Source organism: Podarcis filfolensis (genome assembly GCF_964270895.1).
Source record: "Podarcis filfolensis genome assembly, chromosome: 14".
NCBI classification, from domain to species: domain Eukaryota; kingdom Metazoa; phylum Chordata; class Lepidosauria; order Squamata; family Lacertidae; genus Podarcis; species Podarcis filfolensis.
This window is the reverse complement of record NC_139616.1, coordinates 30,075,610-30,095,396: the sequence shown is the minus strand read 5'-3', so window position 1 is coordinate 30,095,396 and position 19,787 is coordinate 30,075,610. Positions and strand designations below refer to the sequence as shown.

General features: G+C 45.2%; 1 protein-coding gene across 4 annotated transcripts in view; it reads left to right on the top strand.

Annotated features, from left to right (window-relative positions):
• The window catches only part of LOC310748815 (testis-expressed protein 2-like), a 110,678-nt gene that overhangs the window by 82,237 nt on the left and 8,654 nt on the right, over positions 1-19,787 (top strand). For 3 of the 4 annotated variants that reach the window (XM_083584742.1, XM_083584743.1, XM_083584741.1), the window contains 4 exons: positions 11,481-12,853; positions 16,322-16,522; positions 17,858-18,170; positions 19,414-19,646. In XM_083584742.1, the coding sequence (XP_083440868.1) occupies positions 11,507-12,853; positions 16,322-16,522; positions 17,858-18,170; positions 19,414-19,646 (2,094 nt within the window). In that variant the 5' untranslated portion in view covers positions 11,481-11,506. Of the gene's footprint in view, positions 1-8,172; positions 8,274-11,480; positions 12,854-16,321; positions 16,523-17,857; positions 18,171-19,413; positions 19,647-19,787 lie in introns of those variants that run through there. The other variant, XM_083584744.1, reaches the window with a different exon arrangement.

The window sequence follows — 19,787 nt, the reverse complement described above, 5'->3', positions numbered from 1 at the left end:
AGCCTTTTTCAGCCTGTGGGCTGGATCCCTTTCTGAACAACCTTTGGGGAGCTTGTGATGGTTGGAGCCATAAATGCATTTTTTCCCCTTTATATGGAAAGCTAGTTTCTACCCACCCACCTCTGTATCTCCCCCCCCCCCCATCTAGGCAAGCAAAAGAGGAATGATCAGAGTTCAAGAAAAGCATGCTAGCTGGGCAAAAACACTCAAGGAGGGTGCAAAAGAGGGTGCAACCTGGGGACAGCCCTGAGGGCCAGACAGAAAGGTCTAGAGAGCCACATTTGGCCCCCTAGGCTGAGGTTCCCAACCCCTGATTTATTTTATGAGATTTTTATCCTCCCCTTCCTGTAAGCTTCCAAATAAATTAACTTATCTTTACGTACAGCTCTGCTTCCTCCTAGCCTATGATGGAAAAGGGGTGGAAATTCATCTGCCTTTGATATGGCTGTTGCCTCACCTATGATGGGGGATGCTTAGACATAGAGGGACTTTTTGGAGGGATCAGTGCATTAAAATCTGGAATCACTCTGTTCAACAACGTCTCTGTCCAATGCTGCAGTCTGAAAACGAGAAACTGCCTGGGCTTTTTTTAAAAAAAGCAATAATACTGGGAGTTCATGCTTTGTTATAAGAAATTATCAACTTGTACCTGAGTTTATTTATTTCCTCCTCCCTCCCAATCTGTTTTGCTTTTCTGCTGCATCTTTTTAGACTAAGGTTGAGAGCAGGGCCTGTGCTGTTACTATTGATCTTTCTGAGAACCATTTTTGGCTGAAGAGCAGGATGAAAGTTCTGTAAATAAATAAATGCAGACAGTGCCTTCTCTCTCCTGCCCAAATCTGACCCCTAATTCCATATTTGTAGGACAGATCAAAGTAATGCTTAATAGGCACTTTGCCTATGCTTTAAATATTTCCTTCTGTTTTACAAAGTCTCATGCACAGAGATGATATCTCTATAATAAAAACCTGACTTTGAAAGTAACTTTCCTATCATGCAAGCACCTAATTTGATTTTTGCCTAAGAATCCATGGTCCTGGATTGCAGCTTTCCTTCCTTCCTTCTTTCCTTCCTGCTTGTAGTCCTTATTGTTGCAGAGATAAACTTGAAACAGGCAGGCAGTAACCAGTGAGAAACTGGATGGGCATGCAAAGATCAGAAGGTGAGGAAGCTTGTTGGCACTGCAGAGATCAGTTCCTTATAATTAAAGGTAAAGGTAAAGGTACCCCTGACCGTTAGGTCCAACTGCGGACGACTCTGGGGTTGCGTGCTCATCTCGTTCTATAGGCCGAGGGAGCTGGCGTTTGTCCGCAGACAGCTTCCGGGTCATGTGGACAGCATGACTAAGCCGCTTCTGGCGAACCAGAGCAGCGCACGAAAACACTGTTTACTTTCCCGCTGGAGCGGTACCTATTTATTTACTTGCACTAGACGTGCTTTTGAACTGCTAGGTGGGCAGGAGCTGGGACCGAGCAGCGGGAGCTCACCCCGTCACAGGGTTTCGAACTGCTGACCTTCCGATCGGCAAGCCCTAGGCTCTGTGGTTTAGACCACAGCGCCACCCATGTTCCTTCCTTATAATTAGCAGAGAGCAAATAGCTTACAGTATGTAGTTGTGCTACGATAGCTGTCATTCAGGTCATATAGAATCCTGTGTTTCTTGATGCAGGATTTTAGCTTCTCTTAAAATAAAAAAGGCCAATGGCCCACCTAGTCCAGTATCCTGTTTTCACAGTTGCCAACCCAATGCCCATTGTGGAAATCCCACAAGAAGTAGCTAAGTGCAAGAGCCCTCCGCCCTCCTGCAGGTTCCAGTAACTGGTATTCAGAAGCGTTACTGCCTCTTTGAAAGCCATCGAAGTCAATGGCCATACCTGCCTCCTGTGGGAGTGAGTTCCATAGATTAACTCTGCACTACATGACAAAGTGCTTTCTTTTATCTGTCCTGAAACATCCAACATTCAGCTTCATTGGATGTCCACAAGTTCTACTGTTAGGAAACAGAGGGAGAAAAACTTTTCTCTATCCCTTTCTCCATGACATGCATAATTTTATAAACGTCCATCGTGTCAACTCTTACTTGCCTTTTCTCTAAAGTCCCAAATGCCACAGCCAGGGCCAGATTTAGGTTTGATGAGGCCCTAAGCTACTGAAGGTAATGGGGACCTTTATATGTCCAGCTGTCCTTTGTCAACAACAAATTGTCTCTGTGTTTTGTGTTGAATTTATGTTATGTGGTAATTTATGGACCTAATAGGTATCTAAAGCCATTTGCACATAACAAAATATGTATTTTATCAAAGTAATTGTTGAACTTATATTTTGGAAATGTACATCCAGAGTTTTTTTTTCTTTTAAATTTTTTTGGGGCCCTCAAGAGAGTGGGGCCCTAAACTATAGCTTGTTTAGCTTATACGTAAATCCGGCACTGGCCACAGCCTTTCTTTGTACGAGAGTCGCTCCTTCCCCTTGCTCATTTTGTTTTTTCCTTTTCTGGACTGCCCATAATAATCCTTGGTGGCAGCCTGGAAATCCCTGCAACTGCAAACTCTCAAGATTCACAGAGTTCTCCGGCAACATTCCATAGTACTCTCACTTCATAGAATCATAGAGTTGGAAGAGGAACCTCAGAGTTCATCTATCCCAACCCCCACTCAATGCTGGATCTGCAGTGCAGGACCTTTCAACTGCAGCATCTTCGGCTGCCTTTGCTTACTCCTCCAGCAGAGGTGGGGAGCTTTTAGAGCCTGGCTGTTGTTTTTTAAAATTCCATTTAGCTTTGCAATCTTCACTTTTATGCATATTGCTCAAGGCTGAGAAGATTGAGATTTAGAAGGTGCCGGTACAACCTTTTATTTTTAGCTTGGGTGAGCTATGAGCATTTCAGCTTCCATAAGTGGGGCTTGATATGCTTGTCATCAACACCTTCTGCAACAATTGAGAGATTAGGCCCCAGTGAAACAGCTTCATGTCAGGTCAGACTATTTGTTTGTATCACCCAACATCCTAGAACACAGGAAGCCACCTTCTCCTGAGTCAGACCATTGGTCCATCCAGCTCAGTATTGTCTACATCCAGGGCTCCCAAATTGTTTGGAGCCACTGCCCCCTTGTTCCCATAAGCTCATCCCCAGTGTGCCCTGCCCTATAAAAAACATTATTCAGAATAGCAGTCTGCACCACCCACTAAGGGAGATAAAACCACAAGAATATTCAAAACAGTAACAATGAATTGCACATTTATTCAAAATCCATAGAATCATAGAATCATAGAATCATAGAATCATAGAGTTGGAAGAGACCACAAGGGCCATCGAGTCCAACCCCCTGCCAAGCAGGAAACACCATCAGAGCACTCCTGACATATGGTTGTCAAGCCTCTGCTTAAAGACCTCCAAAGAAGGAGACTCCACCACACTCCTTGGCAGCAAATTCCACTGTCGAACAGCTCTTACTGTCAGGAAGTTCTTCCTAATGTTTAGGTGGAATCTTCTTTCTTGTAGTTTGGATCCATTGCTCCGTGTCCGCTTCTCTGGAGCAGCAGAAAACAACCTTTCTCCCTCCTCTATGTGACATCCTTTTATATATTTGAACATGGCTATCATATCACCCCTTAACCTCCTCTTCTCCAGGCTAAACATGCCCAGCTCCTTTAGCCGTTCCTCATAAGGCATCGTTTCCTCATAAGGCATCGTTTGAATCCAATTCAAACTATTTAATTAATTCAAATGTATGAACTTGATTTGGCTGATACCAGCTTTACCTATAACTAGCTGTCTTGTGACATGTGACGACTCAGAATTGTGAACACAAACAAGCGTGACCAAAGGAAATAGCTTTGAAAGCGATAAGAACAGCAAAATGTTAAATACGAAGCGAGGAAGGTGATTCGCTCTAGGCAGCAAAAAAGCCCTGGACTCGTCTTAACAAAAATGTTTTTAGCAGGCACCGAGAAGAGTACAGTGAAGGCGCCTTCTTGATATCAATAGGCAGGGAGTTCCAAAGTGTAGGAGCTGCCACACTCAAAGATTGAGTGTCACACACCTGTGACAATGTCAATTCCAGAGACAGAGCTAGCAGCTCCGGCACCCGGAGCGGCGCACATGCTGTGCACCCAGGGGCGGGGGCATGGGGGTGAGGTGAGCGTCCCAGGGGGGGCGGATCAAGCTGCCCATGGGGGGTGGAGCAAGCCGCCCATGGCAAGCTGCTTCCTGGGTGAGGGGGGGAGGGAGTTGCGCTGCTTTGCCAGCAGCCTTCCTCCCCTCCCTCTTCCTTTTGACAGCTCGGGGGAGGCTCCCCCACCCAGGAAGCAGCCTGGGAGCGGGGGGCAATGGCATGCCGCCCACCCGCAACTCCCAAGCCTCCCCTGAGCAGTCAAAAAGAAGGGGGAAGGGTGGAAGGCCCCCAGCAAGGTGGCGCAGCTCCGCCCCTTCCCCTGACAGCTCGGGGTAGGCTTGGGAGTCGCAGGCAGGCGGCACGCCAACTGTCACCCCCATCAGTGATGACACCCGGGGCAAACTGCCCCCCCACCCCCTTCCTCCGCCCCTGGTCAGTTCTATTGATCAAAGTGGCTGAACGGGCATATATGGGGTAAGGCAATCTTGTAGCTGAACTCTGATCCCAAGTCATTAAGGGTTTTATATACTAAAAGTAAGACCTTGAACTTGGCCCAGTAGCAAATTGACAGCCGGCGCAGATCTCTGAGCACAGGCATGATAGGCTGACAGGGCCTCACTTCTGTCAGCAATCATGCTGCAGCATTCGGCACTAACTGTAGCCTCTGGATCAAATGCAAGGGAAGGGAAGCCGCATGTAGAGCATGTTGCAGTAACCCAGAAAGCCTTAAAGATCCAAGGGCAGGATTGTGCCCCAAGCTATTTCACAAGACTACATCTCCCAGCACTCCATAGGGAGGAGAGGTTTCGCCAGTTATGCTAGCTTGAAGTGCAGGTGTGGCTTTAATCGAGGAGCGAATGAGGGCTGAGTCCTGCAGCTGAGGAAAGCGTTTCAACTGCAGAACTAATAACGGCAGCAATTAGCTTTTGGCGAGGATGCTCAATCAGAGATAATTAGACGAGGGAATTCCTGACTCTATAATTGATACGTCTCTTCAAAGGGGGCAGGACAAGCCATATTTGATGAGAACAATTTGCAGCCAAACCACCAGATCGGCATGATGAGAGCGCCCAGAAGTGCCATTTTCCCTGTTTCCTACAAGGCAACAAGAAAGAGCAAAAAGCCAGGAATGGCGGACGGGAGTCTATTAGGTGGATTGTCAGCTACATTTTAGGCCAGGGACAGGGCCCCTTCAGCTCTCATTATCCTTGACTGGTGGCCATGATTAAGCTGATGCGAGTCCCACAATACCTGGAGAGTCTGATGTTCCCCCATCCTCCTTATAGGTCCTAAGCCTGTTGTTATCCCAAGAGCTCTTGCCCCTCTGCCTAGCCAGGTATTAACTATTGTGATGCTATAGAATGCTCTTCAACATTTAATGCTCTCCAACATGCTGTGGGAGAAACGTCAGTGATTACAATGCTCTGTTTTTATTGCTTCTCATGGCCTAGAACTGACTCTGAACCCAGCCCTGAATGAGCTATTAGATGGATGTTAAATGTTTGGGTGAAAGGGCCATCTCTCGGTGGTAGAGCATCTGTTTTGCATACAGAAGGCTCACAGGTTCAATCCCTGATGGCATCTCCACATAGGGCTAGGAATTTATCCCCTCTGAAGTCCTGGAGATTCGCCTCAAGTTATTGTGGATCGTACTAAGCTTGGTAGGCCAAAGGTCTGACTCTCTGTAAGACACCATCCTATGTTCTGTACAGCGATACCTCGGGTTATATACGCTTCAGGTTACACACTCCACTAACCTAGAAATAGTGCTTCAGGTTAAGAACTTTGCTTCAGGATAAGAACAGAAATCGGGCTCCGGCAGCGCTGCGGCAGCAGGAGGCCCCATTAGCTAAAGTGGTGCTTCAGGTTAAGAACAGTTTCAGGTTAAGTACAGACCTCCGGAACGAATTAAGTACTTAACCCGAGGTACCACTGTACTTTAAAGAGCAAGGATTTCTAAAGCGAGCAGGATTGATATGGACTTACGAGGCTCATCCTCGTAGAAGCTGGTGCAGGAAGGCGCAGGTTGAATTCTAGGACCTGATCTGCTACCAAGCAGGTTTAGACTAGGGAATCTGGACAGACACATCTAGCTTCAAAAATCTACAAAACCAGCAATATTTACAATCAAGAACATCTCTGGGAGACTCTGCTGTCCTCCGCTAATTGATTTTCCTCCCCATCTTGCCACAATAGCCTGTTGTAGTTGTTGTTATAAATAAACACTCTCTTCCAAAGGAGCCCAGGGCAGCAAAGGTATCAATACTAATAGAATTAAAACTTTAAAGCAACCTTCTAAAAAAACAGTTTTAAATTCCCCCCAGGCAGTCTTTTTCAGTGGTTTCTACAAATTGCTGTGTACTCCAAGTTCCTTCTCAAGAAAATGAGCTTTCTAAATCTGGATCATCTTTATTGTGCTATTGATTGTGCTTTCAGCAAGTTAATAACCTCTCAGGAAATGGGGACTGCCGTTTGCATACTCAGAAACCACTCAAGGCAGGACTCAGTGATTGACAGCAGAGAAAATGCTGACCCCCTGAGTGAGATGTAGGCTGGAGACAGATCAATAGTTTTGCACTTTCTTTAACCCCCCCCCCCCAAGAGAGCTGAAGGGGATAGGATCTTTCACTTGGGAGACAGACCCTCCAAATGTCACCTCTCCTTGTGGCATATATAGGGGGATATTACAACCTCTCCTTACCTTCGGGAGCCATTAGTGCCCCTGTGACATCACAGCGGCCATTTCTCCAATCCCAACCCTCATCTCAAACCTGTTTGCATAACAAGCAACTTACACACCTACAGTATTGTTGGAGGGACTTCTCTTCTTAACATGGACTGGTGCAATGGGTCAAAAATACATTGTGAGCATGCAAATGTGAGCAATAGTCAAAAGAGCTACACCATCCCTGTGCCAGCCAGCTGGTGGGCATTTTGTTCATTACAAAACAATTAGTGCCAAGAAATATCTATGCTATTGCCAGGGCCACAGATTTCTCAAACTATATTTCTCTTGCTGCGAGGGAAATAAACTAACAAAACTGACTGAAACTGGTTTGCAGGGAGAGGGAGGGAAGAGCAGAACACCTGCTTTGAAACACAAAGTTCCCGTGTTCGATTTCTGGCATCTCCAGGTAGGGCTGGGATGGGAAAGACTCATCTGAAACCCTGCAGAGCTACTGCCAGTCAGTGTTGATAGTACTGAGCTAGAGGGACCAAAGGTCTGAGCTGGTATAAGGCAGCTTTTTGTGTTCCTAAACCTACACTCCACTGGTGCCATTCCCCATCTGTTGCTTCTTCATAGATCCCCAGATAGACTGGAGACGTTATTTCAAGTTCATTTTGTTCATGAAGAAGAGGGATTGGGGAAATGTAAGGAACATGGGTGGCGCTGTGGGTTAAACCACAGAGCCTAGGACTTGCCAATCAGAAGGTCGGCAGTTCGAATCCCCGCAATGTGGTGAGCTCCCGTTGCTCGGTCCCTGCTCCTGCCCACCTAGCAGTTCGAAAGCACATCAAAGTGCAAGTAGATAAATAGGTACCGCTCCGGCAGGAAGGTAAACGGCGTTTCCGTGCGCTGCTCTGGTTCGCCGGAAGCGGCTTAGTCATGCTGGCCACGTGACCCGGAAGCTGTACGCCGGCTCCCTTGGCCAATAAAGCAAGATGAGCGCCGCAACCCGAGAGTCAGCCGCGACTGGACCTAATGGTCAGGGGTCCCTTTACCTTTACCTTTAAGGAACATGAAGGCCCTACAATGTTCAGGCTGAGAAAGGCAGCTGGGGCAACATCATTGCAGCTTCTGATTAATTCATGCCAGTAAAGTGCTTAAAAGAGCTGCCAGAAATAGTGAGCCTTTAAACAAAGGAGCAAGCAGGCTTCCAGCTTGAAAATCAGGGGAGGATGTGCGTCCTGGCAGAGTAAATGCAAAGAATGTTCTGAAGGCGAAGCAAACTTTTCCTTGTGTGCTGGCATAGTACTGGGTTGTTCTTGTTCTTGTTTTTATTATGTATTTTGTGTTCATATATTTTGATTTTATGTTGTGAGCTGCCCTGAGACCTGCAGGTATAGGGCAGTATACAAATAACAACAATAGATGGGAAAGTGCCCTGGGCAGCAATCCCGGGCATTGAAAAGCCTGTCCCAGTGAAATATCAGAGGGTGAGTTGCCTCCACACACACCTCTTTGCTTATTGGCATCTGTCCAGAAGCTCATCCAAGTGACCTGTTAATTGACCATTTCATCCAGCTTTGCTTGTGCAGAGTTTACACATAGGTTTGGCTACATCCGGTCTTTATTAAGCATTCATTCTGGGGAGTTTTTGTTGAGAGGTTATACCAGGTAATTTAGGTTTGCACGAATTTTTTACATTAATAGATATACTGCTATTTTTTTAAAAAAATCAGAGCAGTTTACAACAATTGTACATAAAACCATTCAATGAAAATATATATTCAAAAAGTTAAAATCAGAAATCAGCCAGCTACTGTAGAAGGTTACGGTACATCTTAATTGCCTTCATAGTGGAATAGGAAAGTTATCAGCAGGGCTTTAAAAGTTGAAACAGAAGACACCTCTTGAATCTCCATTGGCAGGGTGTTCCACAGGACTGGGCAGATGACACTAAAGGCTCGATTTCTTGTTGTTGTCAGATGAGCCTCCCCAGTTCTGGGAATGATCAGAGATGCTCCTACAGATTATCTCAGTGACCAAGCTGAAATATAAGGCTTCAGGTGGTCACTGGTGTACCCTAGACCTAAGTTGTCCAGGGCTTTGCAAATTAAGACAAGGACTCTTAACCTGGCTCAGTACAGTGGTACCTTGGGTTAAGAATTAATTTGTTCTGAAGGTCCGTTCTTAACCTGAAACTGTTCTTAACCTGAGGTACCACTTTAGCTAATGGGGCCTCCTGCTGCCGCCGCGCGATTTCTGTTCTCATCCTGAAGCAAAGTTCTTAACCCGAGATACTATTTCTGGGTTAGCGGAATCTGTAACCTGAAGCATCTGTAACCTGAAGCGTCTGTAACTTGAGGTACCACTGTAGTAGATGGGCAGCCAGGGTCAGCCAGATGACATTGCATTCTGCTTCAGCTGCAGCTTCTGAACCAGGTCCAAGGGCAGACCCAAGTAGAGAGCATTGCAGTAATCCAGGATTGAAGTTGCCAACGTATGGGTTACAGTTATGAGGTTAAGTGTCATCATAAAGTGGGTTAAAGTACTCAGTTGCCATAGCATAACAAAACCTCTTAAAAAAAAAATTGGGCTTTCTGCAGTTTGGAAAAATGACAAGGAAATGCACTAGAAAGCATAGGATGGGTGGGAGGGTGTCTTAATGGGAAGACATATAAACACCTCATAGGCCAATCCAGATGAATTCTCTATATATCTGTCATCTGGGGGAACCCTATCTATTTCTGCACCAAGTTAACCAATTTATCTGCAAAAAAGGAAAACCATGATGAGATCTATAGAAACTTGATTTTTAAAAAAAAAAATTAATGGAAGCAGAGATTCCGAGGACAATGAATTTTGCACTCAGCAAACATTCAGTATTTATTCTAATGTAGAATCTCAAACATACACACAACCCTTGTAATACTCCTAAAGGTCAGAACATCAGAATCCCTGACCTATTATTATTTTTTAAACAACTTTTTACCAATAGAACTCTCAGCAGAGAATCTCCCTTGCAGCACAACCCTATTTTTAATTCAGTGCTTTTTAAAACTCCCCGAGGGATTTAAGATTAATGTGACAATGCATGAGTCACTCTTGCTGAAAGCTAAAGTCAGTTAAAAATACAAGTTTACAAAGCTAAAAATAATAATTAAAAAAACCTGAAAACCCAATGACAACCCAGAACACAGCTTGGGAAACTGTGATTCCATTAGGTTATTTAAAAAAAAAAATGGGAATAAATGTCCCCAGTAAAGCCAAATGCTGGCAATATAGATGATGTTACTATAAAGATCAATGGTCCCAAAAGACAAAGAGTTGAAACTATGTCATAATCAGAGTAAACCTATTGAAATAAATAGGCATAACTGATTTAAATCTATTACTTTCAGGGAATCTACCCTGAATATGCCTTAAGGCTGAAAGTTATGTTTGATAATCTGGCTTCTTTTTCTTCTTCTTATGCATTGATTAAATAAAATAGGGAAGTAAAGGGGGGGGGGGAAACCACTGAATAGTGTCTGAATTGCCATCACATCTTGCTCTGTTGTTGAATTTTAAAATCCTGTCATTTCAAAAATGAGGAAGATTGTGGAGTTCCACTTTACAGGCAGATCTGTACCACAGCTTTGTTGCCCCCCCCCCCCCCGCTTCCACTCTGAGAGAGTTGGTGAGGAAGTTTGGGATTTCCTACAGATAATGCTTAGAACCATTTCATCAGATTACAATTCCCAGCATTCTTAGGCAGAAAATGGCCATGAAAAGTATGCAAAACGAAGCTAAGTATGTAGTCCAGACAATGATTTTTATTTATTTAAAATAATCTCTCAACTGCTTTTCATTTCAAGATAATATCTCAAAGTGGTTTATAACAAGGAAATAACGCAGCAATAAAATCAGTGAAAAACTCCTTAAAACTTAGCAACATGATCCAGAGGCAATAAAAATACCCACAAGCATCTGTTGGAGATGCCTGCTCAGAGATGTGTTATCATTAGACAGCGATAGTGTTCCACCACTATTGCCTGCTGTATCACCTATGGGATGGCACTTCAAGGACTGGACAGCCTTTGCAAAACCGCTGCTCTCCAGCTATTTTGGACTACAACTACAGTCGTACCTTGAAAGTTGAACAGAATCTGTTCCGGAAGTCTATTCAACTTCCCAAACGTTTGGAAACCAAAGCACAGCTTCCGAGTTGCTGCAGGACCTTCCTGCAGCCAGTCAGAAGCTGACGAAGCCCCATCAGACGTTCGGGTTCCAAAACTGGTTTGCAAACCGGAACAGTCACTTCCAGGTTTGTGGAGTTCAGAAGCCAAAATGTTCAAGAACTAAGCTGTTTGAAAACCAGGGTACAAATGTATGTGGTTGGTGGGAGTTGTAGTCCAAAATAACTGGAGGGCAGCAGGTTTACACCACTGAGGAGGCTAGGAGGGCCTTCTTAGAAGATCTTGATGATGGAGTGAGTCTAGCTGTGGGGAAATGTGCCTTCAGGCTACCTTGACCTGAGTTTTTTCAGGCTTTGTATGCCCACGAGCACTGGGGCTGACAATACCGTAGTTTGTAAAACTTTATGGAACTGAATAATGCCTTACATGATGAGATTATTTGGGGCTGGAGGTATATTTCTATTCCATGAGGCTTAATCTGGAGGTTCGCATGTCTCTGAATGTCTCCCATCACTTTTGCAGGTTCAGTGTCAGGGAGGATGTGAAAGATGGATGACCACTCTCAAATCACTTTTGGTCCATTGACTGCAAAGTTTTCTTCCCAACCGTACCCTCAGCAGGGAGGCGAACCTGCTAGTTCCCAACAGTTAGCCAACCACCTTGCTGCTCCCAGCAAAGAAGATGACTGGGAAGGCGTAGATGGAAATGAACTGATCTTTGCCTTAGATGATGAGGAAGATGCGACTCCTGACTCACCCGACCACTTTTCTATGTGTGAAGATATTGGGAAACAGGATGAACATCAGGAAGAGTCCACATTCCACATGCCATCCCCTCTGCCGTCTCCTCCTGAACTGGATTTCTTGCCCGCCCTCCCCATTTCCAGTTCACCCAGTTTATCACCCCAGAGATCAACCGGCCTTGTAAACCCTCAAGGCCCCAAGCCATTAATCAACTTAGTGAAATCCCTCTCAACTGAAATTGAGCCCCGGGACGCCTCTTCCCTCAAGCCCCAACCTTTGCTGAGCTTGGTCAAATCCATTTCAACTGAGATTTCCCGCCTGGAGCCAGAGGTGACGCAGTCCAAGTCCGACTCCAAGCTCAATGTCCATCGATGGCGGCAGATCACCCATCCCAAGGGCAAAAATGGGGATTCTAGGACGGCTCCCTCCTCCCCCAACATTTCCCCCTCAGAGAGCAAAAGCAGCTTCTTCAAGGCTCAGGAAGCCAAATTTGAGGACACGAAAAGGCGGTTTTCCGAGGCCATGCATGAACCCCTTAGCAGACTCAGCAAAATCATGGGGGATGAGAATAATGTTTCACCAAAACACAGATCCCCACTTTCTGGCAACCACACACACGATTCCCCTTCTAGCCACAGCAAGGAGACCATTTGGGAAGACGAGAAGAGCCCCACCCAGGAGACCAATCTGCATGGGGCTGTTCCAGGACAGCCATCTGGGAGGAGCCAAGTGGAGGACTATTGCCACAGTGAACAGAAATGGGGTCCCTCCTTGAACTGCCAGTATGAAATCTGCTCCTACGGAGATGTCATCCAAGTGGTGGAGGTTGCTGCGGACAAAAGCAGTGGCACGGAGGAAGTGCGGATGCTTCCACCTCTGGACATCCTCCGCCCCACCAAGCCTTGTAGCAGAGTGCCATGCAAAGCGCTTGTCTGTGTCGCCATCTTGGCCTACCACTATTTTGTGCTGCCGCTGCCTCCTTACATCTCAGGCCTCTGCCTTGGCTTGGCATGTGGGTTCATGCTGGGCTTCCTCATTATTCTTCTGATGATGCCAAAGCGTTCCTTGTCTCCACGGAAAAGGCAGACATCTCTAGACCAGCTGCCATCAGAGACGCTGAATCAGCAGCCCCAGGAACCCAACATTCTTAAGGTAGGAGATAAGGGTGTTGGAAGTTGGCCATTGGTCCCATATAGCCTCATAATGTCTGCACTGACTGGCAGTGGCTTTCCAGTCTTTTAGCCGCGGAACTCTCAGTTCTACTTGAGGATTGAACCCGGGACCATCTGCATGCAAAGTACATTCTCTGCCCCTGAGCTACAGCCCATCCCCAACAAATTGCTCAGTGGAACCAATCTGAGGCAGAATGCTGAAACAAAAATCCTGTCACTGTCATTTGTTTCCAGACATCTCAACTGATATTTTTAAAAAATTTATGAAATTATACATAGCTAGCTGTACTGGGCAGGGCAGGTTGACATTTTGACAACAACCTAAGATTCTGACGTTTGCACAAGAAACTATAGTAACCAGAATAACCCAGAGTTTATGAAAAAGAAAAGAAAAACACTGGGCTGCCATTTTTTTCCTGACCAATTGGCCGTCCAGTTGGTTGAAAGGTTTTATATAATGTTTAATTTATGTTTTTTGTTTCTTTATGAATTAGTTTTTGTACCACCCTAAGAACTTTTGGGTTGAAGAGCTGGTTATAAATGGAATCAATCAATCAATCAGTTAATCAGTTAGTCCTAGGCCAGACATTGCCCACTCTTAACAAAGAGCCCTTGGTTGGTGGGGTTGGTCAAGATCCCTCAGTGAAGGGGCAGCCATTCTCTACAGCTGCCCCAGCATTCATTCATAGATTTATTTATTGCATTTATAACCTATCTTTCCTCTAATAATCTCAAGCTGCTGTTCAGTGTTCTTCCCCATTCCATTTTATCCTCACAACAGCCCTGTGAGGGAGGATAGGCTGAGAGACCGTAGTTTGCCCAAGGTGACCCAGGGAGATTCATATGGCTGAGTGGGGATTTGAACCCTGCTCTCCTAGATCCTAGCCCAACCTGCATAGCCAGTATGCCAGGTAGAGATAGGCCAGGGGATTCATTTAGGTTTGCATTTAAAGGCAAACCAACTTAATTTGTACTTTCCAAAGCAAACCAAAACACAGCCACCCTTTGAAATTTGCACCCCTCTGAATTAGACTGCACTCCAGTCTAATAATATGTGCAAAAATGCAAATGCTAGGGTAAGGTGTCCGTAAAAATTTTAGTGAAAAAATACATAAAATATTAGGGAAATTTAGTTGCAACAATGTTATATTAGGAGAATTTTCAGAAGGACTTAAAATCCTGTATATATTTTTTTCTTCATGAAATGATGGGGGTGGGGATGAAATATAGAGTTGTATGTAGTGCTCAGAACAGATCTATTGAAATTAATAAATTAGTGATTTCCAATAACTTCAATGGGTCTACTGTGAGTAGGATCAGCCCTAGAGTACAACAACCCTGACAGGTTTATCCATCTTTAACACCAGGGCAATGAAGGGAAAAGAAGACAACTGTTCTCTTTCCTCCACCCCACACCTCCATTGCTGCTCCCACTGATTAAGTTATCTGAGGGGAGCGGATGGCATTTGTGGAGGGCATCAGAAAAAAATGAGTGGGTGCGTTTCCTCAAGGTTCATATTGGCTCTGATTAAAGTCCCCAGGTAATTCGGATAATTTCCATGTTAGCCTGAGACCTACTCGGGAGAGTACACCCATCTTTAGCTTCAAGGAGGTGTCGGCCTACTTAAGGCATGAATAATGGTTGCCAAGCAACAAAGGCGGAGGCTTTCATCTCCCATCCTGTTGCTGCACAGTCTCCATCAGAGGCAATGAGGAGGAAAGTTAAGGAGTTGCTTTAAGTTGTTTATGATATTCTGTCTTAGTGTCGTAACCTGACTTGGGACCTTAGAGTGAAGGGCTGGCAGTAAAAAAACAACCCCAATGTCCCCATGCTCCTCTCTCAACATGGATTTGTTCAACACTGAAACAGTTCACACACACACACCACTAGGAGAGATAATCCTTCCACTGAGAAGCAAAACTAGGACTATCCCCTTTAATAAATTAGATTAATTGATTAGAAACCTTTTTAATCAACTAAAAAGGCACCCTCAATTAATCCGGTGACAAATTATTATTATCATTTTTTGTTGTTTTGCTGTTAAGGCTGTTATATTATTATGCCTTATTATTAAAGCTATTTATTCATTTCTTGTTATTTGTATGTTGCTTTTCCAAAGGTAGCTCACAACACAACAGTATTGTTATTAATAATCATTTTAAAAATGCAAATCAATGCATTCTTAGAAAGACAGTCTAAAGGCTAAGGGTTGTCTGCAACTCACTGATTATTCAGGGTAGACCTATGTAAATTAGTGAAGTTTGTCATATCCATTAATCTCAGTGGGTCTTTTCTGAGTAGGACAAACACTGGATACGGCCCTCATTCCTTTCAAAACAGCATCTTAAGAGAGATATTCTTTACTCCCTTCACTTTCATACAGGTGAGAATGCCTCTTTTTAAGATGGTGTCTTCAGGGATATAGGAAACCTTCCTGGGTTTTTTTCCTGTTTAGACCAGTATTGTCTACAGTAGGAATGGGAAATGTTTTTCAGCCCAAGGGCCACATTCCATCGCGGGTGACCTTCAGGGGGCCGTACACTGGTAGTGGGCGGAACTAGAGTCAAAAGTGGGTGGAGCAATGGCTGTAACTCCGATACCTTTGTACAGTATAGGAGACTGCATTCCATCCAGGAAAAAAGTACTTGAGGCTTTGGATGCAGGGCCAGTGAGGAGCCTGCCCTGGGGAGGGTCCCACACGCCAGACAGAAATAGCTGAGCGTTCCCCATTTCAGTGGCCCTCCAGGGTCTCAGGGCATTTGCATCAACTGTCACCTGCTCCTTTCTTTATCTAGAAATGCCAAGGTTTGATCCCAGGACCTTGTTCTGTATTCAAAATATTTTCTGTTAAGTTGTGAGACTTCCCTTGTATGCACACACTGTCTATAGCCAAAAGAAGTACGATTCCCAACCCCATTCCAAAACTATTTTAGTCAGATGCAAGCACATTCATTTAGACTTAACATATACATTTTTTAAAAATTGCTTAAAAGCCATCCTGGTGAGTAAGTAGTAGTTGTTGCTGCCGCTCATTATTATTATTAGTAGTAGTGGTACTTTTATCTATGGGGTGTTATTGGGTTGCTGTTTTTATTCTGATTATATATGTTTGCTTTTCTGTGAACAGCCCTGAGACCTCTGGGTATAGGGTGGTATATAAACTTAATAATAATAATAATAATAATAATAATAATAATAATAATAATCTAATTACTGCAATTGTTGCAACAATTTTAAGAAGGCAGCCCTAAGAAAAAAACACACAATTTTATACCAGGAGTTTCCAATGTGGTGCCCTCCAGCCCCAGCCAGCAAGACCAATTGTCAGGTGTGATGGGAGGTGGAGTCCATCCAAAAACATCTGGAGGGCCTCACATTTGCTACCTCTGTTTTATACTGTGTGGACGGGCTACCTCCCCCACTCTAAACAGAGTTGTTTCTTTCCAGGGGTGGATGAATGAAATGTATTTCTACGACCCAGAGATCTACCACCCATCGCTTACCCACTCTGTGTTCGTGACCTTGGAAGACACCAGCATGACGCTCTCCTACCCCAAGAGCAACATCCCCCGGCGAGCCACCTTTGAGGAAGAGGACTTCAAGGTGACTTTGGTTAGTCACCGCCATTATGAAATGATTGGCGCAAAGGTGAGACACAGATGGGCAAGGAGCTGAAACTACGGGGGCGGGGGCTCGCTGACAATAGTGGGCTAGCAAACAGCAAGGGGTGGAAGGAAGACTAGGAGCAGGTGCTTGGTTACCTGTTGAGTAGCATGCCGTTTGCATTTCATACAAACAAGGCAAAGGCCAAAGTAGAAAACATGAAGAGGAGCCTGCTGGATCAGGCCAATGGCCCAACTAGGTCAGCATCTTGTTTTGACAGTCGCCAACCAGATGCCTGTGGGAAACAGGCAAGCAGGACCTGAGCACAAGAGCTCTTCTCCCTTCCTGTGGTTTCTAGCAACTGGCATTCAGATTTGCTCCAGCACTGCCAGGCTATTCATGCCGGTTGTTAGCTTCATGATTACTGTAAAATTTTACCGATGCATTTGATTGATGTTTCATTATTTATTGTTATATTGTTGTTAGTTGTGAACCGCTTGGGTACTCTCTGGAGTAAAAGGCAAAAAGAAATAATAATGTGAATATTTTTTAAAAAAATATATTTTTTATTAGTTTTCAGTTACAATAATCCAAGAAAAGCCTCATTATTACAATGCCAAATGATAATGCCATTAATAATGCCAATCATTCAAAAGCCAAATTATACCATTTAGGTGCCCCCCCCACATGCTAGAATTGATGGTTTGATGATTTACTATATTCCTGCATTTCAAAATCTTATAAATTTCCATTACACTCCAGTCAGAATAACAAACCCTTATACCGCAACTGCAATTTTAACAACTTCCATTCACATTAACACATTTAATGATTTATAGCCCTACAGGTGAAGCATTCAAACTCTTTCATTGTTCTTCTTGTGTGTGGCAATTATTCTGTCCATGATGTTTCTTCCTGTCCTTGTAGTATGTTATGTCTATCTTTTGTCAGTCGTTGCTGTTTTCCATAATGCCTTGAGCGGAGCTAGTGTTCCATTGTTGTTTCAAAAAGTTCTCCATATTATGAATAAAATCGTAGTCATCGAATTGTAGAGTTGGAAGAGTCCCAAAGGGACAGTTGGCCTCATCTAGTTCAACTGTCTGCAATGCAGGAATATAAAAACAGTTGATCCCCTAGCCTAGGACATTGGGAGCCAATGTCATGCCTTCCAAATCCTACACAGCTCCCCCCACTCATGACCATAGGTTGTGTTGGCTGGGGCTGGTGGGAATTTTAGTCCAGAACATTCGGAGGGCACTGTATTGGCTACCTCTGCCTGAAGCGATATCTTTGCAGCTTGGTACTACTGCAGCATATACTGAACAATTGCTAGTATGATTTGCAGTATCTGGGAGTTTACACCTTCCCTTGGTGCTCTAGGTCTTCCTCTTCCCACCTGGGCTGGCTCGCAAGAGGATGTGGAACAAGAAATACCCCATCTGCATTCTCCTCTCAGAGCAAGACGACTCGAGTAGCAAAGGCTCCGGTGAGCATGACTTGGAGCACCCAAGAGAGAAGGCTGTGAAGAGAAGGCTGTCTCCAGTCCAAGAGACCCCTCCAACGCATCCAGCTGAGCCCCAGGAAAAGACTCTCTACCTCTTTGGCAGAACAGGGAGAGACAAGGAGGAATGGTTCCAGCATCTTGCAAGGGCCTCCCGGGCAGAAAGCTGTGAGCAGCGTAACGCCGCCACAGGTGAGCTCCAACATACCCTCCAACATTTCTCTGATGAAAATAAGGACGTCCTAAGGAAAAGTGGGGGACGTGGGTGGCGCTGTGGGTTAAACCATAGAGCCTAGGACTTGCCAATCAGAAGGTCGGCACTTCGAATCCCCGCGACGGGGTGAGCTCTCGTTGTTCAGTCCCTGCTCCTGCCAACCTAGCAGTTCGAAAGCACGTCTAAGTGCAAGTAGATAAATAGGTAAACAGGAAGGTAAACAGCGTTTCTGTGCACTGCTCTGGTTCGCCAGAAGCGGCTTAGTCATGCTGGCCACATGACCCGGAAGCTGTACACCAGCTCCCTCGGGCAATAAAGCGAGATGAGCGCCACAACCCCAGAGTCGGTCACGACTGGACCTAGTGGTCAGTGGTCCCTTTACCTTTACCTAAGGAAAAGTGGGGCATTCTGAGATCAAATCAGAAACTGGGACAGCTTCTGTAAATCTGGAGCTGTTCCTGGGAAATAGGGACACTTGGAGGGTCTGCTCCAATCACACACAAAAATGTGCTTCTCTCAGATTCATTTTAACTTGGATGTTTTTTGGGGGGGAACTCCTGAGATGCTGTTCACAAAACCAGTGAGTCCTGCTAGCTGCACCTGGGAAGATGTTGCCTCAGCGAAAGCTTAAGAGTTATCTGAGAAGGGCTTGCAGGGCTTGACCCTCCAGTGACTCCACCCCTCTGGAAAGGCTGATTATGGCATTTAAAGGGCCTGCAGAATAGTCAACGGTTCCTGCAAGGTGGTGGAGCAGGAGAGGCTGCTAGGAAATCATTTTCAGACATTGTGGGAGAGTTATGTCCTTAGGCTGGTGCAGTGCAGAAGGCCTATTCCTCAGGTGGGGTGACTGGTGCATCCTCCTCCAGCCAGCACTGGGTTCCTGAGGCAGGAGACATTACACCCTAGTCCCCAAATCCTCAATTTTTGCATCACTTCCTTCTGCTTTTGCTAGCCATGGGAAGGAGCAAAGTGTAGTGCAAGCGCTAAAGCCGGGAGAGGAAGGAGAGTATGAGCAATGGAAATGCTTCAGTGTCCCCTTTGGCATTGGAAATTGGTCAGATATCGCCCACACGCTCATAAGGCTACCTTCTAATTCATAAGAACAAGACATTTGCCAAGAAACAGAAGATAAAGATTTTCAGAAACCTGATGTTAAAACCATGTTTCCTGCTTTAACCGAAGGCAGCAAGGCTCTAATCTCCCCCTCTTTCTCTTGGCCAGGTTTAAACCAGCTCAGCCCATCAGGAAAGGGGACATGCAGCAGTGGCAGCAGCAGAGGCAGCACTGATGACCTCCTTTCTCTCATCAAGCCCAAGGACCTGGTTGTTAATGTCCGGGAGAAGCTCCTTTTGGATTACAACATGTACATGTCCCGAATAGTCCCAACAGGGACATGTGCCAGCCCACCCGAGAGCCCCTCCCACAGTACGGCAGGCAGCCCAACACCCAAAAAGGTGAGAAAACCACTGAGATTACCAGGTAATCCAGAAATTTATGTATACTGTCTAGTTAGGCCCTTAAGTCCTCACCCTAAATCAGGCTTCCTCAAACTTGGCCCTCCAGATGTTTTGAGACTACAGTTCCCATCATCCCTG